The 27,633-nt window shown below is 38.6% G+C and overlaps 1 protein-coding gene across 11 annotated transcripts in view; it reads right to left on the bottom strand.

Moving 5' to 3' along the window:
• Nucleotides 1-906: 906 nt before the first annotated feature.
• Nucleotides 907-27,633, bottom strand: part of LOC137625931 (solute carrier family 49 member 4 homolog) — a 320,642-nt gene continuing 293,915 nt past the window's right edge. For 8 of the 11 annotated variants that reach the window (XM_068356947.1, XM_068356946.1, XM_068356945.1 and 5 more), the window contains 6 exons: nt 21,905-22,030; nt 21,076-21,205; nt 13,581-13,689; nt 13,019-13,205; nt 12,683-12,865; nt 3,284-5,302 (listed from right to left, as the gene is read on the bottom strand). In XM_068356947.1, coding sequence (XP_068213048.1) covers nt 5,109-5,302; nt 12,683-12,865; nt 13,019-13,205; nt 13,581-13,689; nt 21,076-21,205; nt 21,905-22,030 — 929 coding nt within the window. In that variant the 3' untranslated portion in view covers nt 3,284-5,108. Of the gene's footprint in view, nt 1,040-3,283; nt 5,533-12,682; nt 12,866-13,018; nt 13,206-13,580; nt 13,690-21,075; nt 21,206-21,904; nt 22,031-27,633 lie in introns of those variants that run through there. The other 3 variants (XR_011040948.1, XR_011040947.1, XM_068356953.1) reach the window with 3 other exon arrangements.

Raw genomic sequence — 27,633 nt, 5'->3', positions numbered from 1 at the left:
ATCTTGTTTCAAAGAGTTAGCCAAAGGGTGATCCAAAAACAAGCAAAATTCGTTAACCGTTATATCAGTATTATATAAAAGCTATCTAGCTAATATAAGAAGGATTCCAGTAAAGCGACAGCCGTTAATCTGAGAGAATACTTCACCAAATATCCGTGAATAAACTCGAAGACCATAAGCGTATCCCAGAACGTCTAGCCGGAAGCACGACAGAGGAATAATTGAGGAGGTGTCAACAACAAATGATTGAGTACCTGGCCACAGGTGGCGCTGGTAAGTACACCCCCTTCTAGTATTGTGATAGCTGGCGTATCCCTCCATAGAATTCTGTCGGGCAACGGAGTTGACAGCTACATGATTATCGGGTAAGTTTAATATTGAAAAATCCCTATCTCAAAGGATGAAGGGTTTGCATATGTGTTGGAACAGATAAAAGTATTAAGTTGTGGCACTGGCATCAATTAGCTTAATAACCATGGTAGGTGGGAAAAAATCCTTCACAAGACTTGACAAGATCAATATGAATTGCAATGAGAGAAACTGGTCTTTTAGTGTGGTCAGAGAAGTTAATATGAATAGTGTTTACAGTACATGGTTGATCAGCATCATTTACCTGGTAATCCTGATTCTGACCCAGGAGAGTAACCTTATCATAGTTGTGTACAGTATTTCAAATGATTGTATAATTGGATGCCTCGTGATATCTACAAGAATGGCATTTAAAGTGCCAATTTAAAAATCAATATTCACTTAAATTTCTTACAAACAGAGAAAGAGAGATTAGTATGTGTCAACCAGGAGGTTTTACACATTGATGATATCAGCAGAAAATTGTACATAGAGTGGCCTAAAGGTTTTGATAAAATATCTATTACATTTCGAGAAGTTTTTTTTTCTTCTTTAACATCTCAGTATAGTAAAGAATGCTATAAAATCAATTTTCTGAATTGACGATCAAATGGAAGCAAGAAACAATTTGTGTCATCTATGGCTGCTTGATATAATTTTTGGTATTCGGTAACTTGCTGCCTCCCTATTTCTGTAAATTGAAACTGTGGTACAGTAAAATGTATATGCATTATTTATACAGTATTATATTATAAAGACAGCATATTTAAAGTACAGTAATAAAATACCTCAGTTTATGCATAACTGAAAACAAGGAAATTGGTTTACGAGCATAAAAATTTAAATCAGTTTTTAAGTATTGTATTGGTATGCGACCAAAAATTTACCTCTATATGCACATTTTGAGAGGACAAATACTAATGAAACTAGCATGAAATCAGTTGTGTGGAACTCATGTGCCTCCACGCAGTCTTCACATGGCATTCATGTGATTTTTACCCAATTTTTATGCCAATTCAAAGAAAAGGCAAAAGCAGTCATTTCTAGATAGGTTTCTTGTCAAAACTGAATGAAAGAATTTAAAAAGATGACCAAGAATACATTTAGCGTAAGTGATTCAATTAGTAATAGTGACTGCTGTTCAAGAGAGAGAATTTTTTACTCGAAAGGCTCATGGAGGGAGTCTTATTCCAAGCAGTAATCCCATCCTCCGCTTTAATTTCATTCATGCCAGCCACAACTCTCCTCAAGGGTAAAGTGTGAGTTAATTTGTCAATATTTTTATTTCTATAGTCAATTATTAATTTGTATTCGTTTCTGATTTTTAGTGTTATTATTTGTTCACTAAATTCATTTACAAACCTATAAAAATTAATGTACTGTTCATGTGTTTACAGTATAGACTTGTGGAATGAAATAAGTGAATTTATTTTATATCTTATGGGAAAAATTGTTTTAGATTAAGAACATTTCAAGTTAACAAGTTCTCTCCCGGAACAAATTAAATTTATAAACTGAGATATTACTATATTCTTCTTTTTTTTTCTTTTTTTTTTTCTTTTTTACTAAATGTTCTGGTATATCTTAGGTTTGGTTTCATCATTTGTTATTTTTGTATCCAGTCCCTCTAAAGTGACAGTAATAAAAGCTAGGATCAAGATGGCAAGTCAAAAGGCTACTGAAGCTTAGACCATGGTACAGTACCTTTATCCTGCATATGAGAGACAGTGGTGAACACAACAGACCCAGGCTAAACGATGGTAAGTTAAATTTTGGAGTTTATCAACTACAGATTACCTGTTATACATGGAAAAAATTACAGTATTTGATAGGCTAGATTTGGATAGCTATATTTAAAATATATCTTATGTAATTACCACAACTGCAACAGCCTCTGCTTCATGTCACTTTAGTTTACAACATTTTCTACAGTATAGTAAATAATCTACTTTCAGATGGCTGGGAAACCTGTACTTGGGCAAATTTTGGAAGCCTTTGTAGATAGGTGAACCAATACACCGCTTGTACAGAAAATGGTAATTTAATTCTCCAATTATTAACTTAGTTTAATTGGTCTTAGCTTAGAAGAGTCTCGCTTTGCTCGCAATTTAACACTATCTCCTGGATCCTCTCCTCTCTTTTGGCAAGAGGTATATAGTGCCCTATGTGTGTTAGTCACGTGGGAGAGTGTTTAGAGATTACCTATTCAATACATTATTTCAACTGGTCTTTATTCTGTCATAGCTCACAATCAAACATTGTCTTCATGCTTCTCTGCTTTGGCAAGCGGTAGCCCACATGCTTTGCAACATGCATCTCTGCTTGAGGGAGTATTTTGCAGTTATTTATAACTTTCTGGCATAAAAAATACATTATAAATACACACAGACATATCGGTATACTGTACCTACATTACTCAAAGTCATATAAGTATGAATCTTCTGGTTGCAAACCTGCTTTCAGGGAGACAACTTCTGTTTATTTTTGCTGCAGACGTGAAGGACCGTTCTGTCAGAAGCATGCTTCACATGAGCTATCTTAAACTTTTTACATGGGCTTCAGAAGTCACCAAGAATCCTTTTTCATATAAAAAGGATATTAATTCCTTATGAAACGTGACCAAGTCCATTAAATCATGGATTTTGTGGTTCTTACGGTTAACAAACGCATCACGAGTATAAAATGCCCTGGCACAGTAGACTTGATGCTTGCATCACCAAGGTTGAATTTTGGAAAACTGGTTTCTAATTTTTATAAAAAATTGCCTTCCTGCAATAGCCTAGTTTAAGTAGCGTACCACTGGGTCATTTCAAATTCCCCATGTCCATCGTTCAGCTGAGCGAATCACCATCTACAGCAAAGTATACGAGCTAGAGCATTGTGTCAAGTGAAGAACTCTATCTGACTCCCTAAATTTTACAGAAATTTAGTGATTTTGTGTTTTACTCATTAAATTAAATACTTTATTTTATACAACTGTGTAGTGTTTTTATCTTAAAGGTTTTATTGATTTCTTGTTTGTATGAGGGTAGGTTATGTATTTGGCATGGTTAGACCAGGTTTGGAATCGGCTACAGACAAAGAAGGGCTAGTCAAGCACACTTTGATTTTTCTCAAAATCTAACACTTGGGCTAAAATTGATTGCATAAGGGTGGTTTTAGTACTCATATAAGTTGAAAAAGTACAAAATACATATATGTAAAGCATTTAGGAGAAAAGTTGTCATTACATATAAAGTTCTGGAGTAAGAATTTCTAAATTTGAGTTCATTCAGTTTATATACAAGTTTAAATACACCTTTATTTATTAATCACAAACAAATATTAACTAATTATATAGTTAATAAATGCACTAGAATCCTCACTAAATCAAAAATAAGTTAGTGTATTCATTCAAAAGATTGTATAAACACAGGCCCCTGTCCCCTGTGAGAGATCTCTGTAATACCTAGAAGTTAAAAAAATAAAAGTTAAACAACATAAACTTTTATATAAAAAATGCTTAATGTTTTACTTGTAAATTATGAGGGAAGACTTGCATTATTTGGAAAAGAATCAGACCAGATGAAATACTGAACTATACTGTAGTCATTCACAATTCATACAGAACAGTATTTTCAATGAATGGAAAAATTTAATTCTAATAAAATTTATCATCTCTATACTTACCTCATGTTCGTATTGCTTCTCTCTCAAAGCTTACTTATACAGTATTGACATTTACCCCAAAAAACTAAATAATTTCTCCCTTTGTTTTCAATAAGATTAGGTCTCTAGTATAGTACTGAGATAATCTAGCAGATAATGGCAGTACTGTTTTTCATATTTCAGTCTCAAAGTTTAAATAATCCACATCGTCTTTACATCACTAGTCAGTGGGGAAGAGGGTGTACAAGTATATGAACACCGGATGAGTATAGAAACAACAAATTCTATTACTAAAATACTGTTTATGTCTTTGAACTTCTCCTGATATTCATAAAGGATGTGGACTAGTGAAGGAAAGTAGGCCTTTCATATACTTAAAATAACAAGCTTATCTAATAACCTAGATACTGTCTAGTATTTTAGTAACAAACTGTCTCAAACTAAAGTTTGTAAGACTTTGATTACCCAGACTGTGCTCCTAAATGTAATAACTTGGAGACCAAGGACTTCAAATTCTTCACAACCATTATCTAATTCCCAATATTGCCCATGGCACAAGGCACAAAATAAATGCAAAATATGAATGCCCTGAAAAAAATTCCTTGAACATTCTACGCAGTAATTATTAACAAATCCAGGGGAAGACATCCTTTACAATTACTAACAACCAAAATAACACTTATATATGGAGAATTTACAACAGAGTAATGTCGACTTGGTACAGCAAGAACAAAGCAGAGATTGAAAGACAAAACACAGTATAGCCTAATAATGACTTGATTATTGCCATTAGCTGATATATTGTCTTAATTCTATAATAGAGGACTAAGCCTATCAAAAGGAAAGAAAACAGTTAGTTTTTCAACATTTAGGGGGAAAATACAATAAAAGCAAGTTTCAAGACAGAAGTAATATGAACATCAGGAGAACTTCTTAGCAATGTTTTATGCATACATAAAAAGAATATATCATAATATAGCAATCACAGAATCTTGTCTATAAATATACAGTCGTAAATAAATATATTTTTTTTACAGTATATAAACATCATTAAATATGACTACGGACGTTGTAACAGTTGAATTATTCCCACTGATGCAATAACTGTTAAATTATTCTATTTTAATCAAAGTGAACTGTTTGACTTTATGAGTTGGGGGGTCCTTTTGCAAACTAGATTTATATGCAGACTGGTGACCTGTGAAACGATCCATAGTTGATCTTGAGTAATCTTCTTTTACCATGAGTATTGGAATAATTGAAAGAGAACCTGTTGCTAGTAACAAGTACGTCACCCAACTATAACCTGAAAGAAAAGTTTTGGACAGTTACCTATGCACCCGTATACATTCTTTTTACATGCAATTTTGTGTATATATTGCCTAGATGAATCCACTCGTCAAATGGGCTGGTAAGATGACTGGAAACCTGTGCCCCGGTCAATATTTGATCTTGAGTAGTCTTCTCTTATAATGAGTATGAGAATAACTGACAATGAGCAAGTTGATAGTAATAAGTATGTCACCCAACTATAACCTGAAAAGTAATTACACTCTCATTATATATACATATATATTTTATACATGCTATAAAGTACCCTTCTTATTAATTTTCAATTAAATTGTACATCTACTTAATTTAATTTGCATTAATAAACAATTGGTTAAATGTTTGAAACATTTTCATGTAAAAAATTCATCATAGATATAAACCATTACTTTATTTCAATACATATATTACTTTAATCCTTAAAGGAAAGAGCTAATCACCAACCAACCCCCAGCATTAGTAAGGAGTGAAGGACATCCTAAAGAGGAACATTATTCCTTCTTCCCAATCATGACAAGAACCCATGGATGACCAGTTTTCATGTCTCCTTTAGAGTAATCAGGTAGGGTAACATTAGAAAACAGCAGCATTAATTGTATTATCAGAACAGTATACAGTATGCTCAAACATTTCTGGGATGTTTTCCATCTGGATTCAAGCCAAATCCTATTAAATAATCTTGTGACCCTACGCTATGTAAGAATCACAGCCAAGCGCACAATCTTCCCAAGCATCAGCTACTATTTGATAGAAGAAACCCAATAAATAACTTTGGAATTTGACATACATTAACTGAACGAACTCATTAAAAGTTATGATTCAAAGACAAACTCACCACTGACCATTAGATATGCGATTTGATACAGAGTGAACCAAGTAAATAGTTTTAGAACTCAAAATACGCCAAATGAATGAACTCATTTGACCCTGTGGTTTACCAATAAATTTCACTCTAAATTAAAAATAAAATATCTGGGTTATAATGAAATTGATGTAATACAAAATAACCAAAAGAGTACAATTATTTCAATACATTGTTGGAGTTATAAGGCCAAGATGAAATAAATCTTCTAATTTGTATACCAATGGCTCTCTTCAAATAATGAAAAGCGAATACAGTACAGTCAAGTTCTCCATAGGACTGTCGTGAGAACTCTTCCAAAAGATAAATTCTTAACAAAACCGAGTGCATTGGCTATCGCTCTGATATGCACTTTACCCTTCCATATAGTCAAGGAATATTCATCCAATGAAGTGTGAGAATTGCCAATGAGATCCTTTAATAAAAGGTTATTGCATTTTTACATTGGTCTACACAGGAAACAAATCTAACAAAATAAATTCGGGATGGTATTTTCAATACAGTATCTATACTGTATTTCTAACCAAATACACCTTAACCACTCTAATAGAGCATAAAAATCACAAATTTTAAGTAATTTGTATTTTTCCTAACAGTACTTACCTCGAACTACTTTCTTAGGAGTATCTGGGATCTCCTCCAAACCGACCAGAGTTTTGTGTAGTTTACCCTACTCCCATTTTCTATGAGGGTAACCTCTGGTGGTGTGATACGCGCCCTGAGGCGACCCCGGGTCAGAGAGCATGCTTGCTCAGGTCTCGATCCCCAGTAAGTTCTCTGGTCGCGTCGCGATAAAATCACGACGCTCTCCTTATCCAGTGCGACCCTTTGTGTCCCCGACCCCCTTTGTGTCTCACGTGGTTCCCACGTGGTACCTTTGTGCTCCCCCTTATCCTTTCCCTTTGTGTTCCTGTGTCTCGCGGTGCCTTACTAGTGCGTAATGGAGCATCCCCGCCGTTGTCCTGGGCCTATGGCCGGTAAATCATGTGGTGCTTTCATGTCGAAACGTGAAGTTGACCCGCACTCCTTGTGTTCTTCGTGTAGGGGCAGTGTGTGTTCCCCTACAGCCACGTGTCCGGAGTGAGAGTCCTGAAACGAGGTGCAGTGGGTGCGTTATGGCACCAAAAAGAAGAAGGTGTCTAAGAGATCGCCTAAGAAGCCGAGCGTCTCTTCTCCTCTTGCTTCGCCGGGCGTATCGTCAGACAGAGCCTCGTTGCCGCCTTCCCCTACCCAGAGTAGGGGAGGAGGTAAGTCAGTTGCGGGGAAGAGGCCTGTGGCCCTTCCCCAGGAGTCTGAATTACGGGATAGTGGTGTTGTGGCGTCATTCCAGGCAAGTGAGGGGCCTGAGGGAGGGATGGGAGTATGTTCGGGGGACCGAACCCTGGTGCAAGCAGGGCCCGTCTCCTCACATGATCCTATGTGGGGAAAAACTGTGCCTACCTCTTCTCCCGCCTTGTGGGCGAGTTTTTCTGGTGCTTCCGCAGCCGAGGGTTCCGCCGAGAAGGAAGACTCGCCACCGTCGGACTCCCTCACGTGGGTGCCGCCGAAGATGCCCTTCAGGTCTCCGTTGAGGATGGAGGAAGGTTTTGAAATCTTTTTCATGACCCACTTCCAACCTATTGACATAAGATGGAAGGGCACAGTGGGTTCACCAGAACTGAACATCATTCAGGTGTTACACCTTACCTGTATCTTATTACACCTTTTCAGTCAAAGTGACTATCCTGGAGGGTATTTAGCCTTAAATGGTGTTTCGGCTCTGCCACATTGACCAATTTTATCCAACATTTTATCTTTAGTCCATGGGTTGTATGAGTCACTTTATGTACATATGTGTACATATTGTTTTTTAATCATTATTGTTAAGCTTGGTTTTAAGTACAATGAAACTTTTTTATTTATTTCAACTCTTATTGTCTGGAGTCATAGAGCAAAATCCAGCACCAATATGTCCTAGACTTCGATAATGTCGTCTAATGTACAGTACAGTACTCAAGACCTTACAGCTGCTTCCAAACAGTATGATATTCTATTAAGCTCAGAAAATTTGGTTTCTCAAATGAAGGACTCTTCTGAGCTCCTTATTACAGGTTTTAAGAAACCAATAATTTTGAAACAGGGTGCCATTCCTAGGGCAAGGGGAATGACAGTGTATATTAGGACTGAGTACCCTGCTTCTCATAAGTCCTACTATGAATGTAGCTGTGATGAGATTCAGGTAATACAAGTTTGTGGCTGGAATAATAACTTTTATTTGTGTTCAATCTGTCAGAATCTAGACTTGGGTGATTCTATCTTCGATTGTCTTCTTACCATTACGGTTAAGATACAAGAAGATGGTAGAAAGCCCTCATATGTTCTTTTTGTTGATTTCTATGCACACCATAGGTAGTGGTTAAATTCTGTTTCTCTTACTGATCTTCATGGCTTAAGAGCTTTGGACGTAGTCTAAATTAGACTGTGAGCAAACCATAAGGGAAACTACTCACAGCTATGGTAACTGCTTGGACCTAGTATACACCGACTCCCTTGGTGTTATAACAAGTAAGATTAATTCCCCAGTTGGGATGTCAGATCACGCTTTTATTTTGTTGGTAATAAAAGCAGAATAGCCTATACCTTATGTGTCATACTCATGTAAGATATATATAAAATCTCAAGCAGAGTGGAATGGCATTTTGAGTGATCTTTTGATTTTTATTTGGTCACAATTGTATAAAAGTGTTGAGCCTGTTGTTCTATTAAATGAGAATTTGATCCTTTGATAGGTGTATCCCTTCTCGTGTACTAAAATTCAGAGTGAAAGACACCCTGGTTCAATGATGATTGTAGACATGCTTATTTGGAGAAGCAGGAAGCCTATCATTTTTGGAAGGGTAATAGATCAGATTTGACTTGGAATAACTATACTTAGCTAAGATCTGTTGCTCAGAAAGTTTATGCTTCAACTGGATAGGAATACAATTTAACATAAAAGAAACCCTTTATGGTGCAACTCATGAACGCAAGTGGTGGGCTACCCTCTTTGGTGTAGACTTAATAGTTCCTCCTTCACTTGAACCAAACGACTCTGTCACTCACTGTTCACAGGTAAAGGAAACCCCTTTGGCTGATGTGTTTGAAAGTAAGCAAAGTAATGAGAAACTCAATCTTCCTCATTCCTGTTTCCCTGAGGCTAAACTAACTAGTGTAGCTTTTTGGTCTCAGGGAAAATAAAGCTCTCTAATGGACCTTGATGCTTATGGAAGTGTAGACCCAAATGGTATTTTTCCATAAATACTGCCGATTTCTTAGCTCCTAAGTTGTTTGATATTTTCCACAAGTTAGTAAGAAATAGTTCTTTTAGCACTTGTTGGCTACTACAAACACATTCGCGTTTGTAGTAACTCTAGCCATGCTTTATTACCATCCAATTTCCATAACTCCCACATAATCTAAAGCTTTTGAATGTCTTTTGGCAAAAGTCTATAGAGGAATGCTGAAGATAATCATCTGTTTCCGAGTTTGCATTTTGGCTTTTGCAAAGGCCTTACAATCTCCAATGCAGTACAGAAATCCCTTGATTGTGGTCAGGAAGTTTGAATGATTGGCATCGACTTTAGTGCTGCCTTTGATTATGTTAATAATGAGGCCCTTGTATTCAAACTTAAACAGACGGGAGTATGTGGGTCTTTCCTTAGCATCATTATTGAATTTTTAAGTACTCTAATAGGTTCCAAAGAGTTATTGTTGATGGGAACCATAGTGAGTATAGGATTGTGACATCTGGTGTTCCTCGGGGTAACATTCTTAACCCATTATTTTTCAAATCATATACACATCACATGTGGTTTGCATATGCAGATGATGCTAATCTCTTTGTCTTAATTCTAACTCCTGAAGGTAGATCTAGGGTTGCTGAATCCCTTAATAAAGATCTAGCTAAAATTAGTGCATGGTGAAAATTATGGGGAATGAAGTTGAACCCTAACAAAACTCAAAGTATGATTGTAAGAGCTGTAGGTCGAGGACAGTGGCTCCTTAACATCCAGATCTCTGCATTGATAATGTTTCTTTAACTCTATCATACTCCTTTAAATTTTTAGTAGTGATTCTTGACTGCAGATTTACTTTTGAGGCAGAGAAATAAGATAGAATAGTGTGCCCGAGTGTACCCTCAAGTAAGAGAACTCGAACCCAAGACAGTGGAAGACCATGGTACAGAGGCTATGGCACTACCCAAGACTAGAGAAGAATGGTTTGATTTTGGAGTGTCCTTCTCCTAGAAGAGCTGCTTACCATAGCTAAAGAGTCTCTTCTATCCTTACCAAGAGGAAAGTAGCCACCGAACAATTACAGTGCAATAGTAAACCACTTAGATGAAAAAGAATTTTTTGGTAATCTCAGTGTTGTCAGGTGTATGAGGACACAGGAGAATCTGTGAGGAATAGTTTCCTTATTTTCTTTCCTCACTGGACTATTTTCCCTATTGGAGCCCTCGGGCTTATAGCATTCTGCTTTTCCAACTAGGGTTGTAGCTTAGCAAGTAATAATAATAATAATATTAAAAGCATATGCATTACATTACAGTGAAGTAAAATGTCCTACAGTACATATACTATAAAAGTATTACTATACAAAATATTTTCTTTATCAGAAATTGTTGATCGCTAGCTTTCATCATTATTGTTTTCTATATTACTTAAGACAGAGTTTACATAAGGGTACACTTACTAGAGGTTAACACTGTAGGTATATTCAGTACTATACCTGCAAACAATCCTTTCTTTTGACCTATAGATTCATGATAAATTACATTTCCCATTTATTTTACTGATTGACAGTACTGTACCATAATGTTGGGCATAATCAACCATTTTGCTAATGCAGAAACTGTCCCAATATGTATTTTGCTTACAGTAATTCTTTACATTTCTGTATCAAGTGTTTAAGTGAAATTTATGCACAGGAGAGGCTATGCACCTTGGCAAGCAAGGTTTTGGGGATAGAGGATCATAGGCTGGTGGATGACACTTGTCTATTGACCCCAATGGATACTTTCTTAATCTCTGAAATTATGACATAGGGTAACATTGCAATAATGTCATGATAGCCAGTTTTATACTATAAGCATGAATTTTCAATCAGTACTAAAGAAACAAAAATTGGTATCCTTATACAGTCAGAATAGAATATAAATTACCTTAGGCAAATTTGGTGCTCAAAAAATCTTAGAATTTATCTTATTGGAAATTTAGGTTACAAGTATAATTTATCATAATTAAAAAAGAATGGGTTGTGTTTTGTAAGTCATGTTCGGCTATGTTGAGAATGAGTAAATTCATTACAGACATTTCATTTTATGCAATTTAGCAATTCTGTTCCACTCTCCACAGTATCATTAACATTATGTCTATCAGGTTAAGTACTACTAATAGAGTACCCAAAAAGTATTGTTAATGCTTTTTGGCTGTTTTAAGGATACTAGTGAGTTTTATGATACATTATTGAGGTTCTAATATAAATAGACCATGACACAATCTAGATAATTTAAGGCTGAATATTGAAATGGACACTAGTTGAGGAACTATATAAATATATACAGAGTTTTGCTGTCTCCAATCAAATGCTCAAGTCAATACATACCAGTACCTCATTTATTTTAATGGCACTATTACATCATAATCCTTTCCAAAAATACCTGACCAGCATAATGTATTAATCGTTACAAATTAGTTTACTGTATGCATATGAATAGCCTTATCTTTCTTAATTTTGTAATTTACAGTATTATACTTGCCAAACAAACATGGGTTTAAGAAATATTTTTTTCATATCTGTACTGCTTTGCTCACTGCCATTAAGTTTATTTATGTATTTCTTGTGCCATTCAAATATCTATTTGACCAGGGTTGATTAGTGCACGAACCACACTACAAGTGACGTTTGAAAGAGCATATCAAAAAGAGGGCACAGATCTGATCGTCAACTCGATCCAGAGCCAAATACACAAGACCCGACCAAGGCAGTGCCAAGGTTGCCTCTCCCAAGTCCTTTGCACTCTGGAATAAGAGGCAGGACTTTCACAATGGAATAATGACTCAGGGCTGTTTGCCTCTGTCGGCACCTGGCCAAGGCCTGATGTTCTAGGGCCAGACAAATCCAAGCTCCATCATACCCAGGTGGGGTAGACGGTGTGGCAGGATGCCAAGGAGATTCAACTCACCCCACAAATACTACAAATTTTAAATAATTTGGGTACTTCTGCCAACAATCAAATGGCAGGTAACCCACTTTATAGCTCCACAGCTCAAAGTGTTATTTTCAGAGATATTCATAAAATGATTACCGATAATCAATCTTGTAGAGTTTGAAAGATATCAGGCTCATATTACTCTGACTAACTCCTGAGAAATTGGCCAGTATGAATGAATAAAAGGGGAAAGAGTTTTCAGGGTCAATCAATCTAAAATTAAAATGAGATTACCTGAGGTAACAAGTAAAAGTTTTACTTACCGATATTTGGTATAAAGAAGAGAAAGAGAAATGTAAGCCCAACAAAATTATTCATTCCAGTAAGGAGTCCACCAACAAGAATCTCAGGGCAAGGGTAGGCACTTTCTACAGCCAATTCAAAGAACAGTGGACATGTCGAAAAATTGAGAGAAAATGCTGCTATGGATGTCAAATATACCTGCCCTGAAAAAAAATAAAAGCATAAGTCCGTGTTACAATGTGACGCACATAAGTGAACCAACTACAAAGCCCATTTAATTATCTTTTTAAGGAGTATTCGATACTGAATTTAAATTTGCAATATATATCACATGTAAAGCTTAATATTGCACTTACATTTTACTACTGTGATTGATCCGTATGTAATAAGATAGAACCAGTAAAAGCAGCCCAAGTTGGCCACCATGATTATTATCAATGACACCCGAAGATAGCCATATACAAGATCTGTCATACGCCCAGATACCAATGCAAAGATACTCGAAACAAGCACAACTGCAACTCCAATCCATTTGGCTTCATCCTATCAAGAAAAAAACTACATATAACTAATCACACTTTACAGTACATTATATAGATATAATATTAAAGAGGAATTTCATAAAGCATATGGCAGAATAATCTAATTTTCAAAATGACTGACTGAAATTTAATCAACAGACTATTTTGATTCTCTAGTTAATATACAGAATATTATAAGTAAAACCATTACTGCACTATATACTGTATGAGGGAAATTTCCATAAAACTTTTCCGAATGTAATGTATAGAAACATGACATTGAATTGTAGAGTAAGAAATAATGAAGCAAAATTAGAAACTTTTTATTCACTTTTCATGTATCTATCTATTGAAATCTATAAGCACAATTTCAGAACTTGAGCCTCTTATACAGTACCTGATGGATATTTATAGCCTGGAGAGAATAGTTGAACACTGCAATCCAAGCTGATGGAACACCTACCGAGATACCATATGCCAAAGTTACCATTATAACATCACGATTCCTGTAAAGATGCAAAGTTTTTAATGATATTATATATGAAACAAATAGATAAACAAAGGTTTTCATTTGTCTATTCTTCATCCTGGTCTATTGTATAACCTTTCGAAATATATTTTCTATACAAATATTGTGGGATAAAATAATATTTGTTGTTAGAGTAGCATCTTTAAACACTCTTCATAAGGATACTTTTAAACACAGAAATATAAAAAGTTAAGGATCTTAATAAGCAAAGGGAAATTTAATACTGTACTCTACACTTATATCCAAAAATTTAATGCTTCCATATTTCCAAAAGAAAAATGGAGGTCCTTGCTCCAAAATCAGATTTCATTTAAATACTTTGCAAAAACTAACTTGGTATATCACTGATCTGCTGTTAAACTTTTTCAAAGAAAGATTCCTATCAAAATTAGATGAACTAGCTGCACTTCTCATATCATGAACCCAAAGCTTTAAGACCTTCATCTGACCTGAATCAAATATTCTATGAGCTTCTGTCATTAAATCCTTGATAAAAAAAAGACTGCATTCTTGGAGACATGAAGCCACGGATTCTAACTCCACTATACATATTGGGAAACTTTCCCCTAATTTTTTTCTTTTGGTTTAAATGTAACTTAACCACTGTAATAGCACAAAGAAATGAATATTGAAACATTGAGAAAGCGCTTTTATCACAAATTCATTTTTAGGCCTGGATGATAGGTATGAGAGAAATTATTTATCCCAACACAAAAACCCACATTATTGGAAAGAGCCAGTACAGTAGCTCACAATACAATTAGCTGAAGCCAAAGCTAAGAGTTTTGACTGTAAAATATTTAAAAAGATGTCTGAAAGGTTCAAAACAAGAAATCTTCAAATATTGCAAATTACTCTTAGATTACAATAGACAGTCCTGACAACTGGTGGTTTTGAAATGATCAAGGACCTGAACACATACACGATAGTACCTGAGAATGGTAAATTTAACCCTAAATGTCTGAAGATGGTATTGAGCATGAACTTATATCCCTTAATATCTGAAATAGGCAATTCCTTTAAAAAAAGAAAATGAAAAACTTTACAATATTACCCAAATTAGTCTTATACCAAACCATTTCTAGACCGGTAACAGCAATAATAAAAATTCCATTGTCTTTGATACAAATGGTATCTATATCTAAGCAGAAAGGTGTATGTCATGGAATGTGGTTTGGGTGATCTGAGGTTGAAATTGATTGTCTGAGAAGGATGGTCCTGCAAGGCAATTTCCTCAAATATTCTGACAAGAGAGGCAACAGATTAGTAAACCAGCCTCACCGAGGACAAAAGGGAGCCATCAGAGTAATTACTAGTTTATTACCCTTGAATCATTAAAAACAGAGGAAGAGCAGAAAGATCCAGATTTGCTAGTCATGTAACAAGCCATTGCTTTCCATGATGGAGGATCCAGAATTAAGAACTGGAGTGCAAAACACCTCCATCTACTTGTTGAATTTAGCCCCCACCCAAATCTCTTGACGCCTCTATCTTTTTCTTTCTGTTTTTCTCAAAAAAGCTATACTTTTCAGTTTCCAATTACAAATCTTCATTAATTTCCATATTAATTTCTAAAGGATGTAAAAAACACTCATTTGATTGTATTTTTTGTCTCCTGCTTAAATGATCTTCTAATAAATTCAATTTCCCTGGAACAAACCAAGTAGAGGAAGTACAGTAGTATCGAGATTAGGACCAGAGCTCTGGTTGAAGACTGAGTGACAGCCTTTTACCGCTGAGACAGAAAGGAGCCCCCTCCATGAACGAAAATAAAAAGGATCGTAATCCATTGCAAAGAGGCTCTGACTGTCTACTAGAAGATGGTATAGAACTGGAGAGCAGTATACTGGAAATTCTGAATCAACAGGGAGGAGAACAGGTCCTTTGATGGTGATTCCCAAAGAGAAGGAAGCCTTTCCATTAGGCATGAACGTGAAGACCCTACAGTATTTGTCCTATTCCATGCCCCTGATGATTGAGCGTATCTGCAAGAACATTCCTCGTGTTTGGAATGGACCATGATGACAGCTCTATCCAAATGTCGCCTAGCTAGGTACATAAATACTTACACCATACTAAAAGGCCTATGAAACAGTACCACTTTGTTTGAGGGCATCCGTCAAGACAGTGGAATTGTTCTTCACCACTAATGGGGGTCCTGTTAAACCCTGTTAGGAAGCTTGCAATGTTAATAGCATTGCTTAGACTTCCACTAGATTGATATGTAGGTGTTTGCTTCTGTGGACCACATACCTCAGGTGATCTGGTTCAACAAGTATACCCCACTCTTCCATGGATATGTCTGTGAGCAGCAGGATCCCTGGAGGTGGGAAACGAGAGTAACTCCTCTGGAGAGGATCTTGTAATGCAGTCTCCAGTGACAAGTTTCACTTCCAACAACAGTGGAGTGATGGCTGGTGTAGGATTCCATGAGTTGAGTTCTCCTGTGATGAGAGCAGTTTCAGACCATGTTGCCCTTGTCGAGCTGGAAGTTCTTGGTCGGACAATAGTAGCTGCGCTTCTTCCTGTATTTGCTGATGCAAAAATTACATGTTTTATCAGTATACTCTAGTCCTCTATCTTCTACTAGGCAAAGAGATTGGACTTACCAATTCAACACGATTCCCAGATCGTGGCAAAAGGAAAGCCAACTGTTGCTGTCTTGGAGCATTGCCTCCAGTGGAGAGAAAGATCAGCCAATCATTGAGAGGTGAATCTTGTACACGTAGACTCTAGAAGAGGTGAGTGTATGTGCTCGTGAATGGTAGAGAGTCCAAGGCTCCAGACTTTAAACTGAAAACTAAAGGCTTGAGAACAAGGAGGAGGAAATTTCCTGTCAAACTGAAGAATATTTATCGAAATGTATATATCCTTCCAGCTCACTGAGCATCAGAAGTCTACATCCCCATGACAAACTATATGATATTTACCATCTTCATGTTGAATTGAATAAAGAAAAATATTGAAAATGATCGTTTCTCAAGACCAAGTCCACTACTCTGCAGAAGTTGAGCATAAAGGTCTGGAAAACTGTCTTCGAGTGCGTTCTTCTCCATCCACGGTCCTTCAGAAACCAAAGGCTTACTGGTAAACTGGGTGAAGTGACAGGAATATCCCTGCCTTCTGCTTGAGAAGACAAAAAACTCTGAATCCTTCTTCTGCATTTGAGATTGTTGCATTCAGGGTCAAGGTGAAGAATTCTATGACTGCATGCAACCAGTGGTCTGAAACAGGAAGGTGTTTTAGGCTGGTCCTGAATGTGGCTTTCATGGTAGCAGTCTCCAGGTTGGAGAATGATGCGTCCTCCTGTCCGAGTCTTCCATCAGGTCCCTGTTGTTACCAATGTAATTGCTAAATCAATGGACAGTGGAGAAAGTCCACCTCCTCTGGCACAATGAATTTTTATTGCTAAGAGAGTGCAAGGCAAGATATACTCAATCACCTGGAGTGTAAGGGGTTCCTCAGGTTAGTAGGACTTGATCTTTACAAAAGAAAGCAAGAAAGAACTGATGACAGCATTATAAGGACTGATTAGACTTTTGAGGGGCACCAAAGTGGCGATCAATAGGTGTAGTCCCTCCCCTGATAGGCATTGTGGTTACCACTGGAGGTTAATGCACTCAAGAATGTGTCCAAAGACCTCAGTGACCATAAACTAAGACTTGGAGATCTCTCCTTTCATAAGTAACGGACTAAAGTCGGGTGCCATAGGGTCGACGATTTTCTCAACATTACTTTGAAGAATAGTGCGGCATTCAGTGCTTGTACAAGTTCTGAAATTGGACCTGTTCCCATCCCTATCGCGCGAACGAGTTGAAAAATCTTGGCGTCTAGGATAAGTCTCTGAGCATGGAAGATCTCACGTCCTGAATCAGTCTGTAAGTATGAGAAGAGTAAGGTTGTGAAATAATCTCAGTAAATCAGGAGATCTCGAGCATTAAAAGTTCTCTGAGCTGTGAGAGCTGGAATGGAACAGGTAACAAATAACAGGTGTACAACTGCAGTTCCCTGGTGACTCAAAAGTAACGATCACCTGAAGAATGAGTGTAAGTTCTGATCATGTAGTTCCCAATAGCGTGGTCCCTGTTGGCATGGTTCCCAATCACATACTTACTGATTGTATGATTTCCGATTGCAACGCTCAGCCAATTTTGTGAGAAACTACAACCGAGATAACAAGTGCTAGGATATTTGTCTTGCAGAGAGAGAACACAATTAGAACATTCCCATGAATACGAAACATGAAGGGATGACGAGGACACCTCAGCACTCATGAAGGGAAGATCTCGAAGCCCTTACGAGAGATGAGAAAGATTGTAGGTTCCTCTTCTACCGGAAGTGTGGACTAGAAAAGCTTGAAGGAAGTAGATACCAGAAGTTCTGTTACCCAAAGCCACTGAAGAACAGGTGTGAGGGGTCCAATTGCGCAATGTCCAAGTACATAAAAGACCAATCACATACTGACTGGTCATATCTCAAAACTATCCATAAACAGAATGAGTTTATTAAGTTCAAGTGAGTGGCAATATAGATATGGACATCCATCGACTAAAAAAAGCATCCATAAACAATTCTATGACAACAATACACCTGTTTAGAATTGAGTCACCTAGAACTGGCCTTCTTCACCCTTAATGCCTTTAAAAACCTATTGTAAAACTATAGGAGTTTTGCAATTTATAAATTTCAAAATATGGGATTTGGCCAAATTGCTGAAGTGACCTAGAAAATAAACGGGGTTACGCATCCAGGTGGTAGGCTGCAGGACAGAGGAATCCAGTATGCCTCTCTAATCACAGACACAACCCACAGCTCTGAGTGAAGGTTTTCCCATAGCTGATAAAGGTTAATCTTCCCCCTACTGGGATTTCCTGGTTGCGACTGTTATTGAGTTTGCATGTAAGTTCAATGAATCCTTCTGTAACTCCTGTTAGGTCTCCTGTTAGTCCAAAACCTCGAAGGGCTAACACTACCATGAAGATTCCCCTTCTGGCAGAAAGAGAAGTATTCATGAAATGGACGAAGAGAAAGATAAAATATGAAGAAAAGGACAGGAGACTGACCTCAAAGACTCATACTACTGCATTCTATTAGCCACCTGTTCCATAACACTGTTGATCCTACATGAATTAAAAATGGGACTCACAAGAGGCGAGGTAATCAGAGAATCCTTCTGTACACCTGAAGCAACCCCAACCAGAGGGAAACAAAGTTACTCTCTTCTTAAGAACAACATGAATTAATTAAGTAGTAGCTTCTAAGGTACTATCCAAAGTTACTCTCTTCTTAAGAACAACATGAATTAAGTATGTAGTAGCTTCTAAGGTACTATCCAAAGTTACTCTCTTCTCAAGAACAACATGAATTAAGTATGTAGTAGCTTCTAAGGTACTATCCAAAGTTACTCTCTTCTTAACAACATGAATTAATTATGTAGTAGCTTCTAAGGTACCATCCAAAATTGTTCTATTCTGACAAAACAAGATTAAGATTTGGGTGGCCTGATAGAATACTTATTAAAGAATCTCAACTATGCTTCTCTTGCAATTACCCATAATCAAACATCTCTTTAAACAGCCACTTCATAAAACATGTACTGTATCTAAAGACTTCCTTTTATTGACATTCTTCAGGGACTATCTTTCCACTGGACAATAATTTATCTGCATTTTTATGAAAATATTAAAAAAAAACTTTGAAGTACAGTTTTAGAAGTCTTAGTAGCAGTAACAGCATTAGACTGTGTCCTAAAATAAGCATTGTTAAACCTTACCTGAATTAATTTAATAAATACAGTTCCCCAATAGGTTTTCATAGTGACTAAAACACTGAGATACCTCATCTGCATTGGTTTCTTCTTAATCAATATCTAAATCTTTTGGGTCCTGCTCTGGTGAAATATCCAGACTTTAGAACTCAGGATTTATTTTTGTTTTTTTTTACCACTTGTAACCTTTGTGCCTGCACTAGGCAAAGGAGACATAAATCGTTTCAGCTTTGGAAGTACTAACTACAACCTTAACACCACTAGTGGAAATTCATGATGTGCCGGTGGTTGAGCCTACCAAAGGCAGTATCCCACTGCTATTCGAATCTTGGTGCAACCCTTTTCAGCTCTTTCTAAAACTTTTATACATCTAAAATTGGTGTTCCTGGTTCCATAAGAACATACATTAAACCACATTGTTAATGATGACACAAAGAGGTTGCTCATGAACACTTACATCAGGAGAAGGATGGATATTAGGATCCAAACTACTGTACCTACCTGATCTTCTACCTTGGAATCCAGAGGTTATAGAGGTGACCAGACCGTAGAAAAGCGAGGGTTTAATAATAGAAGGATCTGAACTCATTTGAGAGTGAGGCTTGTGTACTATCAGAACTTACAAACTAGTAAACTGTAACCACTAGGCAAAACTTGAGTTAATCTAGAGATTGGCTCATGGCAGGTTAGACTAGTAGTGACCTTTGCTTGAAGGCATATTAACCTCCTCAGATTGTATGAACATAGAAAATTTATTAAATGCATATGAAACATATTATTACCAACCCCTCAGACCTCAGTGGTAGCCTTAGCAGTATTACCATCAACATTCCCTCTATACTGTCACCCACTAACCTAGTCCTCTCTGGATTTTCCCCTGAACTAAGACACTTTTATTCTGTGTTCGAAGTCCTTTACACTAACTTGGTCATCCATAAGTCGAACATATTGCTCCATAAGAGGGACTGGTAGGTTAACACACTTAGCAAAATGATTGTCTATATCAGAATACTGTCCTTGATACCTGTATGTGAACAAAGGATATGCTGACTGATATCATATAGCAATACAGTAAATACACTGAACATAAAACATATGATTGAAGAGCAAAATCAAAAGAAGATATACCCTATCAATCTGAAGCTAAATAACCCCATTATTGAAAAAAAAAAAAAACAATCCGGATTCCCAGAAGAGAACTACCATCGACTGTAATAAGTGTTTGGCTTGTCTAACTGTTCTTATTGCCATACACAGCCATTAAAAACACAATACAGTACAGTACTCCGCTAGAGGGGCATGGCTATTACAGTGAAAGGAAACATGAAATTATAGATTTATATGATAGACGTTGATACCTAGCTAACTTCTTTGAAAGGAAAGCCTAATAAACTTTAGCCGAGATTCATAAAGATAAAAGTGGATCTCTTATCCATTGTACTAACAAAACAATCTTTTAACTATGTACAGTAATACAGCTGCTCACTTCGAACTAAAGAGTGAGGCTATGAAAGTGAATGATCTGATTTCTGTATGAATAAATATATGCTTAAGAGTATTATAACCATATCTTTACCTCCTTATAAGCATACATACCTCAGCATTTTTTTAATGCTATCCCAGAACTGAAGTCTCTCCACTGAAGATGACAAAGATGGTGGTGTGGGTGGTTTGGATGGATAATAAAAGTATACTCCCAATAAAGCTGCTACTGCTATGCCAGCATCTAAGAAAAGGAAGTCAAAGACATTACCTTGGCAGTAGGAACATTGTACTCAACTACTATGTTAGTTAGAGTTTAATATCTTAATACAAATCTTGTTACTATTCATGATGCCATAAGTACAGAATTAGCATTCAAGGGGAATTGACAAAAAATAACAGAGATACAGTATTCTCAGTACATATTAGCTCGGATTACGTGTAACTTTGAAAATGAGCCTTTGAATAAAATGCTGTACAGTAAAATACAGGAAAACAACAAAAAAAGCTTAGAAGTGGATATTACCAGTCATTGTGCAAAATGAATAGGTAATTATGAAGTAATCACCTGGTTTGATAAGGAATTCAATTTAGAATCAGAGGCCTTGCCTTGCAAAACCTGTGATTTTTTTACTCAAAGATTTTACAATTGGCTCTACCGCATCTCTAAGGCCCTACAGTATGAGTAAATTAGACATTTGTTTGATGTATGAATACATTAAAATAGTGATTTTATTGCATAAACTAAAATATTATTTTGTTCTTAATTTTCCACCAAGAGAGAAATTCAATTAAGAGTAAATATTAACAGACTTGCTTACTGACCAATTACACAGAATGACACAAGGTTTAGGCAAACTAAAATACAGTATATCATTATATAGAGCTGTGGTTATAACTAACATCTAAAGAAAATAACTGGAAAGATCTCCTCCGTACTTACAAGCATACATAAGTATTTTTATATCTCCTTTGATCTCATCTGCTGTTGCAACAACTGGTGAACGGACAAAGACTGGCTCAAGATAACTTCCAGCATTTCCAAGTTGATTGAAAGCTTGAGCTATAGCTGTAAAAACAAAGTAAAATGTATTTTAGAATTCAGGCTAAATTGTATTGGAAATACTCTACAATACCTGTATACTGAAGATGTGTTCCCCTAATTGAAATATGTAATATTATAAGATCAATTTCATCTTTGAAATATATAGTACAATGCAGTTTCTAAAAGTCTTTATAAAATTCAAGACCTCTGGAAGTTTTAAGAGTCATTCTTATTAACTTGATTACTGATTCTCTTTAACTAATTTTGAAAATGGAAAGGATAAATGGATAGTGTGCCTGATACCGTATCTAATTTTGCTGAATGAAATTAGGTCAATTTAAGATGGTTCATGGAAAATCTATGGATTAAAGACAAGAAACTCAGTATACATGACTTATGTAACAAAATTTTTCCAACTATTAATTTTCAAATTCTATATCAATAGGTAATGAACTGAATTTAGAAAAATTTGAGATAAATATATTTTAATTATAAAATAAATTTTTGAATATACTTACCCGGTGAATATATAATAGCTGCAACTCTGTTGCTCGACAGACAAAAAACAGTAAAAACTCGCCAGCGATCGCTATACAGGTTGCGGGTGTGCCCACCAGCGCCAACTGTCGGCCAGATACCACTCTCGATGTAAACAAAGACTCAATTTCTTCTCATCCCACTGCGTCTCTATTGGGGAGGAAGGGAGGGTCGTTTAATTTATATATTCACCGGGTAAGTATATTAAAAAAATTATTTTATAATTAAAATATCATTTTTAAATATTTAACTTAGCCGGTGAATATATAATAGCTGATTCACACCCAAGGAGGTGGGTAGAGACCAGTTAAATATGTTTACATCGTACAAGCTAAGAGTTTTTATTTCATTTTGGAAGTTATCAATATAACAAAAACAAAATAAATAGGTACCTGGTAAGGAAGTCGACTTAGACGATTACTCTGCCTTGTAAGTACGTCTTCCTTACGGAGCCTCGCGATCCTCTTAGGATGCTGACAGACCCCTAGGAGCTGAAGTATCAAGGGCTGCAACCCATACAACAGGACCTCATCAAACCCCTAATCTGGGCGCTCTCAAGAAATGACTTTGACCACCCGCCAAATCAACCAGGATGCAAAAGGCTTCTTAGCCTTCCGGACAACCCATAAAAACAACATTAAAAACATTTCAAGAGACAGATTAAAAGGATATGGAATTAGGGAATTGTAGTGGTTGAGCCCTCACCCACTACTGCACTCGCTGCTACGAATGGTCCCAGTGTGTAGCAGTTCTCGTAAAGAGACTGGACATCTTTCAAGTAAAATGACGCGAACACTGACTTGCTTCTCCAATAGGTTGCGTCCATTATACTTTGCAGAGATCTATTTTGCTTAAAGGCCACGGAAGTTGCTACAGCTCTAACTTCGTGCGTCTTAACCTTAAGCAAAGATCGGTCTTCCTCACTCAGATGTGAATGAGCTTCTCGTATTAACAATCTGATAAAGTATGACAAAACATTCTTTGACATAGGCAAGGATGGTTTCTTAACTGAACACCATAAAGCTTCAGATTGGCCTCGTAAAGGTTTAGTACGATCTAAATAGAACTTAAGAGCTCTAACAGGGCATAAGACTCTTTCTAGTTCATTGCCTACGATCTCCGATAAGCAGGGAATATCGAAAGATTTAGGCCAAGGCCGAGAAGGTAGCTCATTTTTGGCTAGAAAACCAAGTTGCAGCGAACAAGTAGCTTTTTCCGACGAAAATCCGATGTTCTTGCTGAAGGCATGAATCTCACTGACTCTTTTAGCCGAGGCTAAGCATACCAGGAAAAGAGTCTTAAGAGTGAGATCTTTCAGGGAGGCTGACTGTAAAGGCTCAAACCTGTCTGACATGAGGAATCTTAGTACCACGTCTAAATTCCACCCAGGAGTAGCCAAACGACGCTCCTTAGTGGTCTCAAAAGACTTAAGGAGGTCTTGCAGATCTTTATTGTTGGAAAGATCTAAGCCTCTATGCCGGAAGACCGATGCCAACATGCTTCTGTAGCCCTTGATAGTGGGAGCTGAAAGGGATCGTCCTTTTCTCAGGTATAAGAGAAAATCAGCTATTTGGGCTACAGAGGTACTGGTCGAGGATACAGAAACTGACTTGCACCAGTCTCGGAAGACTTCCCACTTCGATTGGTAGACTCTAATGGTAGACGCTCTCCTTGCTCTAGCAATCGCACTGGTTGCCTCCTTCGAAAAGCCTCTAGCTCTCGAGAGTCTTTCGATAGTCTGAAGGCAGTCAGACGAAGAGCGTGGAGGCTTTGGTGTACCTTCTTTACGTGTGGCTGACGTAGAAGGTCTACTCTTAGAGGAAGACTTCTGGGAACGTCTACTAACCATCGAAGTACCTCGGTGAACCATTCTCTCGCGGGCCAGAGGGGAGCAACTAACGTCAACCTTGTCCCTTCGTGAGAGGCGAACTTCTGAAGTACCTTGTTGACAATCTTGAACGGTGGGAATGCGTAGAGATCCAGATGTGACCAATCTAGGAGGAAGGCATCTATATGTATTGCTGCTGGGTCCGGGACTGGAGAGCAATAGATTGGAAGCCTCTTGGTCAGCGAGGTTGCAAAGAGATCTATGGTTGGTTGACCCCAAGTGGCCCAAAGTCTCTTGCACACATCCTTGTGGAGGGTCCATTCGGTTGGAATTACTTGCCCTTTCCGACTGAGACAATCTGCTAGGACGTTCAAGTCGCCCTGGATGAACCTCGTTACTAGGGAGATGTCTCGACCTTTTGACCAGATGAGCAGGTCCCTTGCGATCTCGTACAACGTCAGTGAGTGGGTACCTCCTTGTTTGGAGATGTACGCCAAGGCCGTGGTGTTGTCCAAGTTTACTTCCACCACTTTGCCTCGAAGGAGATACTCGAAGCTTTTCAAGGCCAGATGAACTGCCAACAGCTCCTTGCAGTTGATATGCATGCTCCTCTGACTCGAGTTCCACAGACCTGAGCATTCCCGACCGTCCAGCGTCGCGCCCCAGCCCAAGTCCGATGCATCCGAGAAGAGAACGTGGTTGGGTATCTGCACAGCCAGGGGAAGACCCTCTCTTAGGTTGATATTGTCCTTCCACCAAGTCAGACAAGACTTTATCTTTCCGGAAATCGGGATCGAGACCGCCTCTAGCGTCTTGTCCTTTTTCCAGTGAAAAGCCAGATGGAATTGAAGAGGACGGAGGTGTAGTCTTCCTAGTGAAACAAATTGCTCCAGGGATGACAGCGTCCCTACCAGACTCATCCACAGCCTGACTGAGCAGCGTTCTTTCTTCAGCATCTTCTGGATGGAGAGCAGGGCTTGATCTATTCTGGGGGCCGACGGAAAAGCCCGAAAAGCTTGACTGTGAATCTCCATCCCTAAATACAGAATAGTTTGGGATGGGACCAGCTGCGACTTTTCCAAATTGACTAGGAGTCCCAATTCCTTGGTCAGATCTAGAGTCCACTTGAGATCCTTCAGACAGCGACGACTGGAAGAGGCTCTGAGAAGCCAGTCGTCCAAATAAAGGGAGGCTCGGATGTCCGATAAGTGGAGGAATTTGGCCACATTCCTCATCAGCCTCGTAAATACGAGAGGAGCTGTGCTTAGGCCAAAGCACAGGGCCCGAAACTGGTAAACCACATCTTCGAAGACGAATCTCAGAAAAGGTTGGGAGTCTGAGTGAATGGGGATGTGGAAGTAGGCGTCCCTTAGGTCTAGCGAGACCATCCAGTCTTCCTTTCTGACCGCTGCTAAGACTGACTTTGTGGTCTCCATGGAAAACTTCGTCTTTGTGACAAAGACATTCAGAGCACTGACGTCTAGCACCGGTCTCCAACCTCCTGTCTTCTTTGATACTAGGAAGAGACGGTTGTAAAACCCCGGTGATTGAAGGTCCGAGACTTTGACCACCGCTCCCTTCTCTAGCAAAAGAGACACTTCCAGTTTCAGGGCTTGTCTCTTTTCTTCCTCTCTGTACCTGGGAGAGAGATCGATGGGGGACGTCGCTAGAGGGGGTTTGCGTACAAAAGGGATTTTGTACCCCTCTCTGAGTAACTTCACAGATTGTTGATCTGCGCCTCTCTTCTCCCAGGCTTGCCAGAAGTTCTTGAGTCTGGCTCCTACTGCTGTCTAAAGTTGCGGGCAGTCAGACTCTGCCCTTAGAGGACTTGGATCCTTTCCTCTTCCCTCGCTTCCCTTCGGCACGAGCACCTCCTCTGCTGGAGGCTCTGCCACGAAAGGGCGGAATAAAGCGAGACGCTGGAGTGTCTATCCTCGGTCTAGCAGACAATGTAGGCAAAGGGGGAGCTTTGCCAGCCGAGGACGCAACTAGATCGTGTGTGTCCTTCTGAACTAAAGACAAGGCAATTTCCTTTACCAAGACTTCAGGAAACAGGCACTTGGAAAGGGGAGCAAAGAGTAGCTCAGATCTTTGGCATGGCGTCACTCCAGCAGACAGAAAAGAACATAGAGACTCTCGCTTCTTCAGGACTCCGGACGTGAATGAGGCGGCAAGCTCGTTGGACCCATCACGGACGGTCTTGTCCATGCAGGACATGAGCAAGGAAACATCCTTATCTGCAGAAGAGATTTTCCTGCTCAGGGCTCCTAAGCACCAGTCTAGGAAGTTAAGGACTTCGAAAGCCCTAAATATACCTTTAAGAAGGTGGTCCAGGTCCGATGGTGACCAACAAATCTTCGAGCGTCTCATGGCAAGGCAGCGGGGAGATTCTACAAGACTTGAGAAGTCGCCCTGGGCAGAGGCAGGAACTCCCAAGCCGAGAACTTCTCCCGTGGCATACCAGACGCTCGATCTAGACGAGAGTTTAGATGGGGGAAAGGCAAATGCTGTCTTTCCTAAACTCTTCTTGGTCTCTAACCAATCTCCCAACAGCCGCAAAGCTCTCTTGGATGAGCGAGATAGAACGAGTTTAGTAAAGGCAGGTGCGGTAGCAGGCACGCCTAATACAAACTCTGACAGCGGCGAACGAGGAGCCACAGAAACAAAGTGGTCAGGGAACAACTCCTTAAATACAGCCATGACTTTTCTAAAGTCCAATGATGGTTGAGTTGCCTTAGGCTCGTCAAGTTCTGAAGGTTGATCCTCTTGTGGTTCAGCAACGTCCTCATCTGATAGTTCCTCATCCGAAAACTGATGAGGAAACGGCAAAGGAGTGGGCAACGTTTGGCTCGCTGAGTCCGGTCGCACTGGTGCATGCGTGACGGAGCCGGACGCAGCGTCATGGAACTGCTGCACAGTCTGGGAACTATCAACAACCATGGGTGCGCGAGGACGCACAGCGTCCACCCGAGACTGTTTAGACCGTCTGGGTTGTGCAGTCAACACCATACCGGGTTGCGGAGGTTGACGCACCGCGTCAAAACAAGTCACCTCTGATGGTTGCTGAACGTCCTGAACGTCAACAACCACCTCCGTGCGTCGCCTAACGTCAACGTGCGGCTGGCAACCCACACTGGGTCGCATCGGTGGTGGTACAACCCCAACTGGTAGACGCGAGAAAGCTACCTCAGCGTCAACAGGACACACAACAGACCGCTTGGATGGTTGTTGGCCAGAAGGTTCAGCAGCAACCTTCTCCGCA

This window comes from Palaemon carinicauda, chromosome 33 (genome assembly GCF_036898095.1).
Source record: "Palaemon carinicauda isolate YSFRI2023 chromosome 33, ASM3689809v2, whole genome shotgun sequence".
Taxonomy (NCBI): Eukaryota; Metazoa; Arthropoda; class Malacostraca; order Decapoda; family Palaemonidae; genus Palaemon; species Palaemon carinicauda.
The sequence above is the reverse complement of the archived record's forward strand: the minus strand, read 5'-3'. Positions and strand labels throughout refer to the sequence as shown.